Source organism: Impatiens glandulifera, chromosome 4 (assembly GCF_907164915.1).
Source record: "Impatiens glandulifera chromosome 4, dImpGla2.1, whole genome shotgun sequence".
In the NCBI taxonomy this organism is placed as follows: Eukaryota; Viridiplantae; Streptophyta; class Magnoliopsida; order Ericales; family Balsaminaceae; genus Impatiens; species Impatiens glandulifera.
In genome coordinates, this window is record NC_061865.1 from 51,576,148 (window position 1) to 51,595,200 (window position 19,053).

At 27.0% G+C, this 19,053-nt stretch overlaps 2 protein-coding genes and 1 non-coding gene across 5 annotated transcripts; 1 reads left to right on the forward strand and 2 right to left on the reverse strand.

Moving 5' to 3' along the window:
• Positions 1 to 6,539: 6,539 nt before the first annotated feature.
• TRNAQ-UUG lies at positions 6,540 to 6,611 on the reverse strand. Its single transcript has one exon. It is a non-coding gene; the product is annotated as a tRNA-Gln (tRNA).
• Positions 6,612 to 8,697: 2,086 nt separating this feature from the next.
• LOC124935928 (purple acid phosphatase 3-like) lies at positions 8,698 to 12,931 on the forward strand. The gene is made up of 7 exons (XM_047476372.1): positions 8,698 to 8,866; positions 11,287 to 11,443; positions 11,807 to 11,914; positions 12,022 to 12,149; positions 12,293 to 12,421; positions 12,552 to 12,619; positions 12,700 to 12,931. Exons 2-7 carry the CDS (start codon positions 11,287 to 11,289, stop codon positions 12,914 to 12,916), a joined length of 807 nt encoding a protein of 268 aa, XP_047332328.1. The 5' UTR covers positions 8,698 to 8,866; the 3' UTR covers positions 12,917 to 12,931.
• A 1,980-nt stretch (positions 12,932 to 14,911) lies between these two features.
• LOC124935927 lies at positions 14,912 to 17,443 on the reverse strand. 3 transcript variants are annotated; one of them, XM_047476370.1, is made up of 8 exons: positions 17,345 to 17,443; positions 17,085 to 17,211; positions 16,920 to 16,995; positions 16,651 to 16,723; positions 16,268 to 16,363; positions 15,917 to 15,967; positions 15,455 to 15,838; positions 14,912 to 15,348 (listed from the first exon to the last, which is right to left on the reverse strand). In XM_047476370.1, the coding sequence occupies exons 1-8, from the start codon at positions 17,405 to 17,407 to the stop codon at positions 15,031 to 15,033; spliced, it is 1,188 nt and encodes a 395-aa protein (XP_047332326.1). In that variant the 5' UTR covers positions 17,408 to 17,443; the 3' UTR covers positions 14,912 to 15,030. The 3 variants fall into 3 exon arrangements, with proteins under 3 accessions (XP_047332326.1, XP_047332325.1, XP_047332327.1); XM_047476369.1 differs by having other exon boundaries at positions 14,912 to 15,372; XM_047476371.1 differs by having other exon boundaries at positions 14,912 to 15,372; positions 17,085 to 17,223; positions 17,345 to 17,401.
• Between the last annotated feature and the right edge of the window lie 1,610 nt (positions 17,444 to 19,053).

Below are 19,053 nucleotides of genomic sequence, written 5' to 3' on the forward strand. Positions count from 1 at the left end.
GAATCCGATTTTATTTTACTACCCGGTCCAGAATCTTGTGGGCATTTAACATGTACCCATTACTCAATTAAAATTTGAATTTACATTTATTATTTTTTAAATATACTAAATATTATTAAAAAATATCATAGAAGTTCACCGGACAGAAAAATGTAGAAAAATGTCACTCCATTGGGGGATTTTTTTTCTTTTTAATATTAATTAATAAGCATAATAAAAAAAACTAATACAAAAGAGCTCAAGAAAAAGTTGCCACCCACCATATAATTGGGTGATCTCTCATATTATATTATTAAAAGGAATTTTTTTTTCCGTAGAAGTACCCTTAAAAGAGCGTGTAATAGCTCACTAATTGAGTGCTCTTGCGCGGAAGATGAACGACTAAGCTAGCCACTCCTTTTTAAAATAAAAATTGTTCTTATCTAACCTTTATTTATTTAAACTACACAAACATGCAACTTATCCCTTCCCTTAGATTTGATTGTATGGTGTGGTTAGACTAACTTATGATAATTCATGTTTTAATATGTTCTAATTATATGCGTTTTTGTTTCATCCTTTGGTACTTCCACATTTTGCGACATAAATTATTTCAAAAATAATTTATAAAAACATATAAAGAAGCTTACGGAATGAAAGTGAAACACAAGTCCAACATCACATATAAAACACCAAGAAATTCATATCAAAGGCAAAACCCAACTTTATAAAATGTAATTAGTTAGGTCTTAGTTCTTCGAGGAGATTCATTATGGTGTAACCAAACTCATTGTTGACCGAAAAAATAGTACTCACAATCGAGGTCTAGCAAGCCTTGTTTACAAGAATCTTCATTTTCTTTCAATCAAACAAAAAGACAAGAGGTATATATTGTGATCTTATCTATCAACATGCATGTTTTCCCCATAATGCCAATTGAGAAAGAATATACTAAAGCTACAAATTAAACATGTAGCCATCCAATATCCATGTGTGAGTGTCAATAATGCAAAGAAAATAAAATATTTTTTTCTGATTTTCGAATCAATCATGCAATAAAGTCCAAAAGAGATTCAAACATTCATTAATTATTTATTATTATTTGAACTTTCCAACAATTTTTTGGGTTTTAAATAATGGCAACAATGAAGTCAGGTAGCTTGAAATGGATAATATCGGATAAGAAATGGTCAGAAGAATGGCTGAGAAATCGAGTTTCAAAATTCATCATGATCAGACACAGCTGATCACTTTCATCACAATCTGGATAAATTCATTATATAATTTAGTGATCATAAACCATCTGGATAAATTCATTATAGGCCAAAGAACCATCTGGATAAATTTGATTGTTTTGAGCATATATATATAATATTGCAAATGTTAAGCATGGGCTTTTTTTGTTTGAGAAAGAATAATCATTTGAGCAATTTTATATATTGATGAATACAATAAATTATCATAATTAATAGATACAAAAATTATTCGAATGCTACCTATAAAGGACTATCTCGAGAAACTCAGATCTATATATTAAGCAAAAACATATTTAGTCATAAACCAAGATTTAATCCGAACATGTAAATAATAAGAAGAAAGAAAAAGCATATATTATTATCTAGTTCTGAATTTCTCCATTATGTTTGAGAACGAATTATACAATAAGTTTAATCATAATCAGACAACAAAAAATAATAATAATAATAATAATAATAATAAAAAGTATGGTGCTGAAGTTAAGAGGACAAATGTTCACTGTCTCAGTAAGCTGTTGGTTTTTGTTTGGCTATTAAATATGTCAAACCTATGTGCTCATTAAAGAATTTTTTATTATTATTTTTTAAATATTATAAGTTATTTTTCGAAATTCTCGAAACAATAATCCTCCCTTAACTTTAAACGTTTTTAGTAAAAAAAATAATAAGTGCAAATAAAAATGAAATAAGTCCATCAAGGTAGCTCGGTGGTAAGAATCGACTTAAAAGGTCACAGGTTTGATTCCTTCTGAAATTAAGTGCTTTGAATTAAAGCGGTGTAATGTTAGTTTTTCTTAATCTAAAAAATAAATAATAATAAAAATAAGAAACATGCTTTTAATTTTGATTTTATTCACAGTTAATTAATTTTGAAAAATATAATTTGTTTTAAGAAACTGATCACTGTTTAATATTATATTATAGTTCAGTTGCTGCATGTAGTTTTTTGTTTTTAATTTAGGAGCTACCTAATATATAGGCATTGTTCTCAACTTTAAAAAAAAAATCAGAGATCTTGTTAATAATAATAGTGCAGTGCAGAGGTTATAAAACTGGTCAAGACTATTGAGAAGATTCCAAATAACTATTAAAGTTAAAACTGAAAAAATTAAAATAGAAAATCTAAAAAGAAAAATAAGTGAAAAACAAAGAAGAAATGGATGCAAGTAGAGGAGGATCTAAGTTAAGACTAAATCATCCCAAAAAAATGTTTTACGATAAAAAAAAATATAAATCCGTTAATTTTCTATTTTTAAAAAAATATTTAATTATTTATTTATCTAATTATCAAAAATAGGCAAAAACATAGTTTGATTTATTTCGTTTCATTCAAAAAAGTTTTCAAAAACAATTTAAGCCCACATATTTTTTTTAAATTCATCCCAACTTAAATTTCTGAATATGTTACTAGATTCAACTCTTTTAAAGTTATTTTTTTCTTTATGTTTACTCATGCGAATATGAACCTCGCCAACTTACTTTTCATTTTTGAAGTTCGAAACTACTATTTATGTTGAATATCACCCTTTTGTTATTATTTGTTTCTTAATGTTTACATATTTTTTTTCTTTATACCGGTTCATTGATGTAGTTTGTTGGTACAACTTGTGTCAACAAATGATTTGTAATTGGTTATTTGATTTTTTCCACCAATTCAATATCCTTCACGACATCATGATCAAAGAAAGAAAATCTCATTTTTTTTCAAAAATAAAAAGATGTTCGAAGATATTTATAAGTATTGAATGTCAATTTGTCTCACTTCCAAAACCATCATCTCACAATTTGAAAACACGAGGAAAATTGAAAATGCAGGATTTAACAACTAAACTTTGTAACTCAAAATAATGTGGTGCAGAATTTGATGAAGTGTAACTAAAATTAGAATAAAAAAAATAAGATATTCAAAATCAAATGCATCGAAATTGGTGTGCAAATGTTATATTCTAAATAATTTATTGATTAATTCTTTTGAGTTAAAGATATTGTATTTGAGAGTCAAACCCTCATCACTTGACTTCAATTCCAAATATATCAATAAAAATTTGAAAGCACAAAATAACACTACAAACAAAAATTTGTAATTCAAAATAATTTGTTGCAAAATTTGATATAGAACTCATGTGAATATATTTTATTTGAATAGAAATAATGTTGAATGTAACGAAACAAATACTTTAAAAATAACAACTGAAATTTATATTTCAAAATAATCTTATATAAAATTTGATAAAATTCAACTAAAATTAAAATTGAAAAACAAGATATAGAAAGAAAAAAGTCCATCAAAATTGGTGTGCTTTATATTCTGAACTCATTTATCAATTATTTATTTTTGAGTTTTAAAAGAGTCTGCATGAGTCAAGACCGGATCGTTAGATTTAGTATTTAGAGGGTTAACCACTACACTATAGAACTCGTGAGAACATATATTGTTTGAATAGAGATAATGTTATTGCTAAACTTAAAGTTGAGTGTGTTAACAATTACACCATAAAACTCGTGTGAACATATATTATTGAATAATATTGTTGGAAGGATTCAAACCCAAGTCGCATACAACTTTTTTTTAGTTAAATAAATGTCCTAAAAAAAGTTTTTTAGTTAAATAAATGTCCTAAAAAAAGTTGAACTCAAGTCGCTGGATTCAATGTCCAAAGTGCCCCTACACCATAAAAGTCATGTTAAAAAAAAGGTTCGAATTAAATAAAGGTCCTAACGAGAGTCGAAACAATGTTGCTAGATTCAGAGTGTTAACCACTACACCATAAAATCAATACAAACTTATATTGTTTTTATAGAGATAGTGTTGGAAGTGATAAAAGATTACTAAAAAAATAACAACTAAAATTTGTACCTCAACATAATCTATTGTAAATTTTAATAAGATACAACTAAAATTACAATTTCTTTTTTAGTTACAAAAAACTTCTATCTGGAGTCAAACTAAGGTCACTAGATTCAATTATCAGAGTGATAGCCACTACACCATAAAACTCCTGCAACTAAAATAACTACTTTTGTTACAAAAATAATCTATCGCGAAATATGATAAGATGCAACATAGAAATATGATAAGATGCAACAAAAATTATTACTTTTGAGTTACATTAAGGTCATACTGGGAGTCAAACCCAGGTTGGTGGATTCAAAGTTCAAAGTGTTAACCACTCCACCATAGAACCCATGTGAATCTATATTGTTTTAATATAGATAATATTGGAATTGAAAAAAATACTACAAAAAAAAAATTGTACCTCAAAATAATTTATTGTGAAATTTGATGAAATGCAACTAAAATTACATCTTGTTTTTGAGTTAAAAAAAAGGCTCAACTAGGAGTCAAACTCAAGTAAGATTCAAAGTTAAAGTTCAGAGGGATAACCATTACACATAAAACTCGTGTGAATATATTATATTTAATAGAGATAAAGTTGACGTTGTACCTCAAAATAATATATTAAAATTTTTGGTAAGATGCAACTAAAATTGCAGCTTATTTTTGATTTACAAAATGGTAGAGTCCTATCGAGAGTCAAACCAAGTTGCTGGAATAAAGTTTAGAGTGTTAACCACTACACCATTAACCCGTGAAATATATATTATTGAATAGAGATAATATTGAAAATGAATAAAATAACTAGAATTTTTACATCAAAATTCTATTGCAAATTTTAATAAGATTCAACTAAAATGATTTATTTTGAGTTATACAATAAAATCAACACAGGTCGTAGAATTCAAAGTTCAGAATGCTAACCACTACACCATAGACCCATATGAATATATACTGTTTGAATATAAATAATTTTGAAAGTGACACAAATGGAAAATTTTGATATAGTGCAACTAGAATTACAACTTTTTTTAGTTCAAGAAAGATCTAGAATTTGTATCTCAAAATAATTTTTTGTAAAATTTGATAAGATGAAACTAAAATTACTTACTTTTTAGTTACATCAAGATTCTACTGTTGGATTCAAAGTGTTAACCACTACACCACAAAACTAACTCATGTGAATATATATTGTTTAAATAGAGATAATGTTGGAAGTAGGCAAGTTTGCAAGTTATTATAAGATGCAACTATATTTACAACTATTTTTGAGTTAATGAAAGGTTTTACTAGGAGTCAAATTCAGGTCAATGGATTTAAAGTAAAAATGATAACAAGTACACCATCGAATTTGCGTGAATATATAATGTTTGTATAGAGATAAGGTTGGAGTTGTACCTAAAATAATTTATTAAAAAATTTGATAAGATGCAACTAAAAGTGCAACTTATTTTTGAGTTATAAAAAGGTAGGGTCCTATCGAGAGTCAAACCAAGTCGTTGGATTCAAGGTTTAGAGTGTTAACCACTATACTATTGAACTCGTGTAATATATTGTTTGAATATAGATAATATTGAAAGTTAAATAATATCAACTAGAATATGTACATCAAAATTTTATTGCAAATTTTAATATGATGCAACTAAAATAACTTATTTTGAGTTACATAAAGATTCTACCGTTAGATTCAAAGTCACTACACCACATAACTCATGTGAATATATATTGTTTAAATATAAATACTGTTGGAAGTGGGCAAATTTTCAAGTTATTATAAGATGCAACTAAATTTTCAACTATTTTGGAGTCAGTGAAAGATTTTACTAAGAGTCAAATCTAGATCGATGGATTTAAAGTAAAAATGATAACAAGTACACCATAGAACTTGCGTGAATATATAATATTTGAAAAGAGATAAGGTTGGAGTTGTACCTAAAAATAATCTATTAAAAAATTTGATAAAATCTTATCTTCTAGCCTAGCGGTAATAAGAGGTGAATACTAACCCTAAGTTTCTGGGTTCAAACCCATTAGGCAGCAAGTTCTGCGTCTGGTTAAATTGTTAAGTGTGTTTGTGGGCTACATACTTAATCCGTTGTCACATTTTAACTCATCAAGGTAGCTCAGTGGTAAGAGTCAACTTAAGAGACCAAAAGGTCGTGGAGGTCATGGTTGTGGGGTGTCATGCTAGCTCTGCTTTACTCAAAAAAATTTGATAAAATGCAACTAAAATTGTAATTTATTTTTGAGTTAAAAAAGGTAGGGTCCTACCGAGAGTCAGACCAAGTCGTTGGATTCAAGATTTAGAGTGTTAACCACTATACTATTGAACCCGTGTAATATATATTATTTGAATAGAGATAATGTTAAAAGTGAAATAAATAACAAATATAATATGTACATCAAAATTCTATTGCAAATTTTAATAAGATGCAACTAAAAAAATAAATTTTTTTTGAGTTATATAAAGGTCCTACCGGGAGTCGAACCCAGGTCGCTGGATTCAAAGTCCAGAGTGCTAACCACTACACCATAGAACCCATGTGAATTTATATTGTTTGAATCGATATAATTTTGAAAATGACAAAAGTTGAAAATTTTAATATTATGCAACTATAATTATAACTTTTTTTAGTTAAAAAATATTTAGAATTTGTACCTCAAAATAATATATTGTTAAATTTGTTAAGATACAACTACAATTACAACTTCTTTTTGAGTTAAAAAAAGGTAGGGTGGGGAGTTAAACCAATGCCCTGAATTTAAGGTTTAGAGTGTTAACCACTACAACATTGAACCTGTGTAATATATGAGAAGTAATATGAGAGATAAATTATGAGAGAATGACATGTCATCATGTTATTGGCTGAAAAAAGGAAAATCTATGAAGAAAAGAGAAAAGAAGAGAGAATTTTTTTACATATCTCAATTCAAGGTTTAGAGAGTTAACCACTATAGTGCATTTATGTCAAACTCAAATCTAGGTTTTTCAAAACCAGGTTGTTTACCTAAACTCGATTTAAGAAAGGCATTTTATAGACACTAAAATTTGACTCATGACTCAATTTATAAAAAAAAAATTAATAATCCTCAATCATTAAAATAATGTTAAATTTATAAACTCGATAAGGATTTTAAAATATATTAAATAATTATTTAATTTTATATACAACGCAAAAATTATAATCTTATGATTTTTATTTTATTCTCTCTTATTTATTTAATTTTTTCTAATAGTTTTATTCATTAAATAATCTATCAATCTCTTTTTAATATTATATATAAATAAATAAATAAATAAATGATAAACTCATCGAAGTGCAGTAAATGCAAAAATAAAATTCGAAACATGTCTAGGAGAGAAAAAAATTAAAAATATCTCAAAATGTCATATTTTAACATTCGAAATGTCATTTTTTTTTTTCAAATTCTTACGTGGTTTTACTTTCGCTGACCTTGAGTTTATAATTATATATATTGCTTTAAAATTTTATTTTTGAATGATATCATTCAAATTTCAAATATATATTAATTTAAATAAATTGATTTTTTAAAACATAACTTAATTATGGGTATAAATACATTATACTTTTAAATTTACAAGTTAAATAGATTAAATGAGATTAAACCCAACAAATATCACTATAATTTTTAAATAAGAACATACTCATTATATATATATTTTTATAATTTTTTTTATATCATATTCATTCTAAATATATATATATATATATATTAAATTATATATTAATAAAAATTTATAAAAAATAATATATTCATAAAATTATTTTAAAATATATTATTTTTTAATTTAAATTATTTATTAATATTTAAAATTAAATTAATAAAAATATATATATAATATTAGTTATTAAATAATATTATAGATGTAAAAAAATAGTGTCACTTTATATTGATAAATCATACACAAAAGTATGTTATTATAAAATTTTGTGAAAAATAAATATTAAATTTATATTTTTAAAATTTTCTCAAATCTTTACTTAAATTGTATAATTTTTAATTATTCAAATCAATTAAGACAAAATAAAATGTATAATTCTCCAAAAAAATATATTGAATTTAAAAAAATAAATCTTAAATGTTTTTAAATACTATTTTATTTATAAACATGACAAATTAATTATAAAAATAATAAAATTTTAATAATTTAACTTCTCATGACACCCTTTAAACTTTCTCTCTCAGGATAATAATTGTGTTAATAAATAATAATAATTTTATAATATATATATATATATATATTATTTAATGTATTGAGATTAAATGACTAAAATACAATTTATCTTTAATATTATAAAAAAAAATAAAATAAATATATTTAAATATTTCAAGTAATAATTTAAATTTAAAATAATCCTTAATTAATTAATTACCTAATTCATTTAAGATTTTATTAACACAATAAATGAGGTTATAAAGGAAGAAAAAAACCCAAACTGGTTGCCAAGCTGGCGCCACGTGGTCCAATGAAGTATCAATAAACAAAATATAATTTCCAACTGGTCTATAAAACTGACCAAAAATTGTCTTAAAACCTAGAGAGAGATTAATTTATTCCGCCATGGCTATCACCTTCATGACCAGAAAAACCATGGCCGTGATTTTCTCTCTCAAGCTCGCCTTCTTTCTCTCTCTACAATTTTCCTCCATTAACGCTGAGCTTCAACGCTTTGAACACCTTTCCAAGAACAGAGATGGTTCGTTAAGCTTACTTGTTGTTGGAGATTGGGGAAGGAAAGGAACCCATAATCAATCTAGAGTTGCTCATCAGGTAATGATCATTAGGGTTTTTTGATTATGGATTATTTTGTGTTTTTTTTAATTAATTTGTTAGGTTATAGCTTATTGAGAAATGGGTTGTAGTTATTTTTATTATACAAAGTAAGAATAAATTTATATTAATTAATGATATATAATTGAGTAGAAAATATATTTAGGTCTTGTTTGGTTGGGAATTTTTAAATAATCTCATTCTTATTCAAACATAATCTCACTTTCTATCATCAATTCTATCATTCAATTTAGTAACAAAAATACAAACATACCTTATATTTGTTTAATAAAAAAAATTATTATTATATATTATTACTCTTTACAAACTTTTTAGTATGAATTTTTTGGATCGGTAATTTTGAAAAAAAAAAAATTATAAATAAAGTTAAAATGTATTATTATATAATGATAAAATTAAATTATTGTTAAATTAGAAGAAATTTTAATATCTTAATTAATGAATTAATTGATAGAATTAACAAAAAAGAATTGATAAATGATGTTTAATTTTGGTTAAACTTTTTTTAATAAATTCAACCAAACAAGTTCTGAGTTACTAAAAATTCTATCACTTCTTCAATATTATCGTCCATCAAGATTTTTAAATAATTTTAAAAAAATCTCATACAAACAAGGCCTAAAGGGTTATTTAAAATTAATATGAATTTAATAAACTACCTTACAAGAAATGTATTAATAAATGATAAATTAAACGGATTGTTGCTAAATAAAGTGATATCTGGCCAGATGTTGCCTGAAACGTAAAGGCTTTAACTAAGAAGTAAAGATTGTATTCAAGTGTATTTAAAATATTAATGTTGTATAAGCAATATATATATGACTTTTTATTTGGGATTAATTAACTCAAATATATAAATATTATAACATTTAAAATATTTTTTATTTTGATTAATAAATTATTCTTAAACTTATACATTTAATTAATATCTTTTATTTAAATAACTCATTTTTAATAACTAAAAATAAACTAAGTTATCTAAAATTTACCTCTCATTTATCCAAATAACTGAAAAAAAAAAGTCTTAGATGATTAAATTTTGGTAAAATAAAAGTTTGAAATGACATGGAAGGAAAGGAATAGACCGTTCTAAATATATTCGGGGACTGGTTCATTATGAGTTTTTTAAATAATTTTATACAAATTAAATATTATTTCATTTGCCTCTTATCAATTTTATCACTTAATTCATTACTTAAAATATTAAAATACTTTATATTTTAAATTATTATTTTTTATTTTATCTATATATATATATATATCAATATATTTTTAAATTTTTTTACCCATATTCAATTTTCCATCATTACCTATTATTCAATTTTTCTTTCTCCTGATTTAAAAAAAAACAAACAAACTACTAAACAAGGCCATAAAAATCATGAATCTCTATGTTTTATTGTATGTCATAATGATGCTATTCTTTTACTAAATTAGTATTTTGATATAAAAAAAACAATAATTTAAAATGTTGTTTAATTAATCAAATCAATTCAATTTAGATTGAGTATAACCAATATAATATAAACATATTTAAGCTATCTATAAATCAATAGGCAATCACCTCCATTCATAATAATGATCTTTACCAATAATTCTTTTTACAAAATTGTTTTTAAATCTTGGTTTAAATTTTAATTTAATTTAGTGTTAAAGTTATTTTTAATTATTATCTTATTTTAGTTCATTTAAAATGAACTTTATAATTTTACACATATATAAAAAAGTCATACAAATGTGATAAAAGAAATAGATTGATTATAATTATTATATATTATTTTGAAGTATATCTTAATTAGGTGGCAAGTATCTTATAATGATTCCAATAAATTATTCTTTTGTCCACCCTCATGGGGCCCATCTCCATCTAATTGTGAATTTTGAGGATTATCATGACCCACCTTATCCTAATAATCGACAAACTTTATTTAATGTATAATATTCCACATCATCTTTTGTTTGTTATATATATATTTTCAATTTAAGTATAATATTATTTAATTTATTAATTAAAATATATTTTATTTAAATTATTAAAAAAGTATTACCAAACAAAATAAATATTAAAACAAGTTTTTAATCATTAAATAGTCTATAAATTAATAGTTTTTAAATAGTCTATAAATTTGATTAATTAAAAGAAACTAAGTAAGATTCTCCACTTTTATATACCACTTCAAAGTTTGTCATGTTTGAAGTTGGAGATGGGTTTGGTTTGTTTTTTTAGTTTATATAAAATTTATATTTTTTTTATAATATTTTATTGAGGTGTTTATTTAGATGAATTAATGTTTTGAAATATTTTTAATTTAATAACATTTATTCGTTCAAATTTATCTCGTATTTTTAAACCGGACTATTATTTAATTTATAATTTTATATTTTTAAAAACCTTGCAGATGGGATTAATAGGAGCAAAATTGGATATAGATTTTATTATTTCAACTGGAGACAATTTTTACGACAGTGGATTGACAGGTGAAAATGATCCAGCCTTTGAAGAATCATTTACCAATATTTACACTGCCCCAAGTTTACAGAAACAATGGTACTCAGGTAAATAATTCATTACTTTTTTTTTGTTTTTTTTAATTTAATCCTACAATAATTATTTTTACTTTAAATTAAAGTGATAAATAATTATTAATATTAATAATTGTACAATTTTAATTTACAAACCCTTAAGAGAACTACTTTTTTTACTCATAAATTATTTCAAATCAAACTGATTGTTTAATTATGTGGTAGTTAAAAGAGAAGACATTAACACATGATAGTGTTCAATTAAAAGACTATAACTTATTTAATTATGTGTATCCTCTATCAAATAGGATAATGACCTTGTCCTTGAGCAATACAATTTATTGAAAATACTGATAATAATTAATATACTAAATTAATTTGTGTATATTATTTTAGTGTTAGGTAACCATGACTATAGGGGTAATGCTCTGGCACAATTAAGTCCATTCCTTAGAGAAAAAGACAGCAAATGGCTTTGTTTAAGGTCCTTCATTGTCAATGCAGGTGAGTTTATTAATGTACAATAAAAATCCTAATTACTAATTAATTATGAAATAAGTTTCAAATATATATTACTTAGTACCCATTAATTTCTTTTATACTTTCTATAGCGGAAACTGTAGATTTTTTCTTCGTCGACACAACTCCGTTCCAAGACAAGTATTTCTCAGATCCCGATCAAAACTACGATTGGAGAGGCGTGTTACCAAGAGAAAAGTATTTAACCGATGTTCTAAAGGTAAACATGAAAACAAAAATTACTACAATATGTTAAAACCTATATATAAGTTTTACCCAATATTTTCATTAAATCATATATAGTAAAAGAAGTCAGAAAAATAATATTAATAATATAATTTTTGTTGTTTTTATTTTTGGAAGGATTTGGATTTGGCATTAAAAGAATCAACTTCAAATTGGAAAATTGTGGTGGGCCACCACACAATCAAAAGTGCTGGAAGTCACGGAGAAACATTGGAACTAGTACAAAAACTTCTTCCTATTCTTCAGGTATTATTATAATAATAATTATATGGAATAATTTTAGTTTTTTTTTAAAAAAAAAAATGTAACTAATAATATTGATTTTTATTTTATTTGTTATGTTCAATGTAATGTGGATTGTATACATATTTTGTAGGCTAATAATGTTGATCTTTACATCAATGGTCATGATCATTGCTTAGAGCACATAACAAGTTCGGATAGGTAACATATACTGTTTTTTTTTGTAATGTAAATAGATAAATAAATTAAATATGCGATTGTTTTGATTGTGAATGTGACAGTCCGCTTCATTTCGTGACAAGTGGTGGAGGGTCGAAAGCATGGAGGGGCGAGTACCATTGGATGCATGATCCAAACGAGGTGAAGTTTTACTACGACGGGCAGGGTTTTATTTCTTTGGAGATTACGGAGTCAGAGATTGTTATATTCTTTTATGATATTGACGGTATTGTCTTACACAAATTCAATGTGGTTAAGCCTCTTCATGCTGTCTTGTAACTCTGAAGAGAGAAAAGAGACACTTTCATCATGTTGGTTTCCATGATTTGAAACCCTAGATTATGATTGTTGGAAGGTGTCTTGATGTTGTTATTATTATAAAAAAGAAGAAGTTATGTTCCTATTATTGTTTGAAATTTAAATATATTGTTAAATTTATTAAAGTAGTTTAAGATTTACAAAAAAAAAAAGATAAGTCTTTAAGTTTTATTTTTTTTTTAAAATAGTGACTTCTCATCTATATATATATAATGATGCTTAATTTTTAAAGTGTCCGGATTGGCGGGTCGAGAGCTGTGGTTAATTTGGATACTTGGGTCGGATTGTGGGTTGACCCGTTTTTAAATTTAAAACGGTTAAAAATAAAATTAAAAATGCTAGAGGTATGTTTCGAACTTGCAACCTAACAAAACAAGTACAACTCTTTAACCAACTAGGCTACAAAGACTTTACATTTTAAATTCAACACCAAATTTGATAAACGCGGGACGTTTTAATATTAATATAAGTTCAACTTTTTAACTAACTAATCTATATATATATAATGATGCTTAATTTTTAAAGTGTCCGGATTGGCGGGTCGAGAGCTGTGGTTAATTTGGATACTTGGGTCGGATTGTGGGTTGACCCGTTTTTAAATTTAAAACGGTTAAAAATAAAATTAAAAATGCTAGAGGTATGTTTCGAACTTGCAACCTAACAAAACAAGTACAACTCTTTAACCAACTAGGCTACAAGGACTTTATATTTTAAATTCAACACCAAATTTGATAAACGCGGGACGTTTTAATATTAATATAAGTTCAACTTTTTAACTAACTAATCTATATATATATAATGATGCTTAATTTTTAAAGTGTCCGGATTGGCGGGTCGAGAGCTGTGGTTAATTTGGATACTTGGGTCGGATTGTGGGTTGACCCGTTTTTAAATTTAAAACGGTTAAAAATAAAATTAAAAATGCTAGAGGTATGTTTCGAACTTGCAACCTAACAAAACAAGTACAACTCTTTAACCAACTAGGCTACAAAGACTTTATATTTTAAATTCAACACCAAATTTGATAAACGCGGGACGTTTTAATATTAATAAAAGTTCAACTTTTTAACTAACTAATCTATATATATATAATGATGCTTAATTTTTAAAGTGTCTGGATTGGCGGGTCGAGAGCTGTGGTTAATTTGGATACTTGGGTCGGATTGTGGGTTGACCCGTTTTTAAATTTAAAACGGTTAAAAATAAAATTAAAAATGCTAGAGGTATGTTTCGAACTTGCAACCTAACAAAACAAGTACTTTAACCAACAAGGCTACAAAGACTTTATATTTTAAATTCAACACCAAATTTGATAAACGCGGGACATTTTAATATTAATATAAGTTCAACTTTTTAACTAACTAATCTATATAGGTGTTGAGTAAATGGATACTTGGGTCGAATTGTGGGTTGACCCACCCATAAACTTAAAACGGTTAAAAAAAAATAAAAAATGTTATCCGTAATTTTTTTTCACGGTTTTATATTAATATTACTCGTGCAAATGCACGGGCTAAATGCTAGTTTCATTAAAAATGTTCCAAAATAAGTGAACAATGTAATTGTTTTTGTTTTTGTTACACAAAAATAACATTTGCCTCAGCTTATTCAGAATTTTCAAATGACATATTTCAGAAGGTTAAAGAAACAATTCATAGTGGAAATAACCAAATTTCTTGTTTTTCACTTATAAAAGGAGAGATTATAATGTTAGCTTTTTAAATTAAAAAAATAATATATATATATATATTTATATATTAATAAATTATTTAACTTATACTTTAGTTGATTATAAAAAATAAAAAAGTTGAGGTTATTAATATATAGTAGAAAAGTAACTATTGAAAAATAAAGATATAGGGTATATTTAAATAACTCAATAAAAAAAGACCAGATCAACTATACATGTATGTTCTTATTTTTCTGATTTATTCTTATACTATACATTATAAAAGATTAAGAAAAACTCAACAATACCATTTTCAAAACTTTAATCCAAAATAATAGTTTTATAAAATTGGCAAATATATATAAAATTATAATATCACTCAAAAATGCTTTCAAGCTTCTCAATCTTAATCTCTACAAGAGTCTGCGACCGAGAAAATAGATCCATGCCTTCTCCAGTGCGATAAGCTTGTCGAAAGCTCTTTACATAACTTAATACAATACAATTCCCATTCATCAACTGCAGCACCAAATTGGGCCGAACCAAGAGGAAATTGTTGCCAATTCGCGATGAATTTGAAACTAAACAATGCCTTAGCCAGTTCTTCATCCTTGAGAAAAGTGTGTTTCAGCATGTTCACTTTGTCAATCTGCAGTTGGGATAATGGTACCACTAACACATTTGGGTTTTCAACATTCTTCTCTTCTCCTTGCAGATTGGAAGCCTGCCAATGATAGAATAATATAACCTGTCAACCACAAAATGGTCCAGCAAGAAATGGGATTGTCAATGTTAGAACATTTGAGAATTCAACTAGATAATCATATTACCTGAAGGATATGTGATATGTTGAGAAATTCCTTGTCAAACATATTATTTTCCCTTGTTATCATCAAAGGATCATTCAATCTTTCCATAAAATCATCAGAAGGATCGGATTCTGAAATATTTCTTTGACCCATATGACAAAAGAGACCGAATCCAAGAGTATGCAGTCTTGCAAAGCGAATATCAAATCCTTTTGATTGGTAGCCTGAAGATTCATCAGGGGGAAACCAGTACATTTTGCTTGATGCTGGTGAGGGCAGGAAAGAAGGATGAAGCGAACATGTTAAATGGTTCTGTGTGAGAAAAGAAATAAGTTTCGCATCCTCATCATGGGAATTATCACGGGTAAACCATAATGTTAATGTAAGTCTTTCTCCATCCGTAATCTGAAAATTAATAATATGTAAATTAGAACCGACAAATATGTAAACATGGACAGACAGACAGACAAACTTGAGAGGTACCTCGTCAACAGAATGTATGTTTCTGCTGTCTGCGGTATAAGCAACTAGATCCTGAAAAGACAGAACAAGAATGATTGCTCTAGATTCTGGCAAAACATGCATATAACGAGGCGAAAAAAAGTTGGGGTATTGGAAACGATGTTTATGTTTTAGTAAATTTGTAGTTGTGATTGGATCTCAATGAGAACTTGAATGTTGAATGGATTGGTCATTATACTTTCTCACCTAAAACCTATTTCAAACCTATCTATCGTAACAGATCTAAGAAATGATAAATTTTCTACACTGTTTTCTTTCCTACATAAATGATCTTATATGTAAATGGCGAAGATAATAGACTATGTCACTTACACCAGCCATGGGAATGAGAGTTTCAGGTTCTGAATCCTTGAAATGAAAAAGCCCTCCATTAAAATCTTCACCATGATTGTTCAAATAACACACTGCCTTGGAAATCACACGACAAGAAAAAATGGTCAGAAGAGATCGTTTACTACACAAAAGAAAACATTGCAACATAGATGTCATCCAGATAGATGCATAGCATCATTTGAAAACACCATTTCTGTCAGATTTCTCATCTAGATCCGAGTTCAGATGAGATCATTATTTGAAAACATAATAATGTATCTGAACTTAGTTCTCTACCAGATCAGAACAGAGACAAAAGTGCTTTCAATAGAGCAAATAAGTTCATCATTCATACCAAATCCATAAACAAATTGAATACTCACAGAAAAATCCCTTTGTCTCAAATAAGGCCTGTTATCATCACTGTGCCAGCCAATACTAGCTCCTTTGCACCAACTGATTCAATGTAAATTGGCCTTAATTAGAGCAATGAAAACAATTGAAATGTAATAAACCTCCTGAACTAATAAATTTTTTCAGATATCCAAAATCATAAAGCAAACAGCAGCCATTCTTGATACCCAAAAAGAACCAAACCAATAAAAAGAAAATTAACCCATTCTTGAAACCCATCTAGTAAACAGAACCTGACCTAATTAAGCCAGTGAATTCAATAAAAAGCTCAAACTCACACCCAAAGAACTCCTCCACTTTCTCCTTCAGCCTCTCTGCAATTAACAAAAAACCCATACATAAAGCTTCAAAAGAAATTGATTCATTTCCCATTTCAGCCAAAAAAAACATTAGGATCTCATACCACGAATGGGTACAAAAGGCATAAGAAAGTGACCACAGTTGGTGGCAATAAGATGAGAAAGAGTAGTGGAGAAGACATTTGGTCTATACCCAACTGCGCCGCAGCTCTGATGGATGAATTCAAGTTCCTACAAAAATTACTACCCTTTAAATAGTTTAAAATTGACAATTAAGAGATGATACAAACACCCAATTCATTCAGCTAACAATATCAGTATAAAATGAATGTCTTTATGTAACAGTGTATCAGTATAACAATACCTTGCATTCGGCTAGAGAAAGAAAATTGGGAATAATGAGACGGGGATGATCATCATTCGCCATCTTGTTCTTCACGGAGCACAAAATTTTAATTAAAGAGCTGCAAAAATTGTTAATAAATCATTTAAAACCTTAGCAGGACTCGAATTTATTGATTTTTCTAAGTATTAAAAAGATATTTTTAATAAAAATGAGTTATTAAACATTAATTTAGGAAATTGTTTTTTTTTTAACCTTGTTTGATAATTATTTTTAAAAACTAATTTTTTTGATAAAAATACCGATATATAAAAGAAGTGATTAGATTATTGAAATAATGAATAAAATGATAGTCGGATTTTAGGATAAAATCTAAAACAAAACCCAAAAAACCAAAAAAACACCCATCAAACGAGCCCTAGGTATATAGACAAAAGAAAATTGGACCAATAACCCTAATAACAGGTCTAATTAGAAAAATGATTAAAGTTGATAATGTTTGTCAATGACCTTTTGTACCGGTAAAATGTTCATAGTGCTTAATGGGAAGTTTGACTAATCTTATTTGACTTTTTGATTGCGCTCGTGGTGACATCTTTATTTTATTTTTACGAAAATGCTCAGGTTGCGAGACGCAACTGGCAATCGCGAGACGCAATTTTTTTTTTTTTTTATATTAAAAAAAAAAAAAATTGCGTCTCGCGATTGCCGGTTGCGTCTTGCGAATGTCGGTTGCATCTTGTGAATGTCGGTTGCGTCTTGCGAATGTGGACATCTTGCGACAAGGACAAAATCGTCCAAAAAAAATGTTACCAGCGCATCAAAAAGTCAAATAAGATTATCTTTAAGGCTATTTCGTTAAATTTCCGCTCTTAATGAGTCTTATACCCTCCCAATTGGGAATCCCGGTTCATTCGCTTCATATTATTCCTCCTTCTCCCTCCCTAAAATCATAAACTCTCCACCTCAACATCAGCAACCACAACTCTTCCTCTCCCTAAGTCCTAATCCCTTTTCTCCATCCGACTCTCCGTTCAACATCAGCGGTTGAAGAAAACAACCATCACATTTCTCAGATGAGTATGTTAATGTTCATTTTATATTAAAGTTAATTTATTTGATTATTTCTTAGTGGCCTGATTTTGTGAAGAATACTTACATTATGTATTGGTTCCTCACGAGTATTGTATAGTTCGTGTGAAGTATTATATATTTTGTGTAGTTCGTGTGAAGGGGAAATTGGATGAAATGACCCTACAAATAGGCCTATTTGCATCCGTGGTAATGTTTAATAATTTTTGATCTGATGACCACTTATTTTTTTTTTGACGAATTTACCCTTTTCGCGTAACGCGAAGGGACTCCGCGTTTCGCGAAGTGAAACAGTATTGATATATATACTCAAATTTTTTCATTTCTCTCATTTTCTTTCTCTCTCATGCTTTCTTTCCTCCTAAGTTTGTCGCCGGCGGCGTAAACTCCGGCGATGGCGACTAATATGAATGAAATCGACAAGATAAGAAACCTAATCCCCGAATCTATGTTTATATAACAGATTTATGTTCTTATTTGTATTTCTTAATGAAACCCTAACCCTAAATATGTTCTTTTTGGTGATATTGGTTAATATTGGTTCATATTGAATCATATTTGTTCATATTGGGTTATATTTGTTCATATATGTTCATATTTGTTCATATTGGTTTATTAGTTTGTTCATCTTATTGATT